General features: G+C 28.5%; 1 protein-coding gene across 1 annotated transcript; it reads left to right on the plus strand.

Annotated features, from left to right (window-relative positions):
• Positions 1-99: 99 nt before the first annotated feature.
• LOAG_16190 (hypothetical protein) lies at positions 100-313 on the plus strand (the record flags this gene model as incomplete). The annotated part of the gene is made up of 1 exon (XM_003151678.2): positions 100-313. The coding sequence occupies one exon, from the start codon at positions 100-102 to the stop codon at positions 262-264; it is 165 nt and encodes a 54-aa protein (XP_003151726.2). The 3' UTR covers positions 265-313.
• Between the last annotated feature and the right edge of the window lie 403 nt (positions 314-716).

The raw sequence follows: 716 nt of genomic DNA on the forward strand, positions 1-716 counted from the left end.
TTATTATTATTATTTTTATTAATTAGTAATTATTAATCATTAATTATTGTCCATTATTATTTAAGTTTTATCCATTGCACTGCACAACAATGCTTGTAAATGTTGCAGAAATCAGTTTATGGAAGTATAGCAACGACATATGCACACGGAAAGAATAAGAAATTGGACATTGTAAGGCTCGACTTGAATGGATGGATGAACATTGACCTGATGATTTGTTCTGAAAATTATGTCCTGCACTACTCATTCTTATTCTCATTATGATCAACTGAACTGCTTATCGAGAAGTGGGATGTGGACAAATACGAAATGGTGACAGTTTGTGTATAAAATGTATATAAAAAGTTTGTGTATAAAATGACAGTGAGATTCTAATAGATTTGGAAAAAGCGCATTTGTACAAAGAACAGAAAATGTTTATCTGCGCGAATTTATTCAACAATAACTTGAGAAAGAAAGTGACAATGATAGTAATATGAATGTGAATGGTACGAATGCGTCATGTGACAATGAACATTTTTTTTTGAATTCTTTTAGCTGATTACGTTATTAACTAATGGAAGATTTTGAATGAGATCGTTTATATCATAAAATGACGACAATTTGTTCACAATAATAAATATTGAAAATGTTATTCATTCTACTATGCATTATTTTTTATTTTTTTTAAACAAAATATCCATTTCATTGATTTATTCATTCAATCAGGCTACTCC

The sequence above is a fragment of the Loa loa genome (genome assembly GCF_000183805.2).
Source record: "Loa loa unplaced genomic scaffold supercont3.4634, whole genome shotgun sequence".
Taxonomy (NCBI): Eukaryota; Metazoa; Nematoda; class Chromadorea; order Rhabditida; family Onchocercidae; genus Loa; species Loa loa.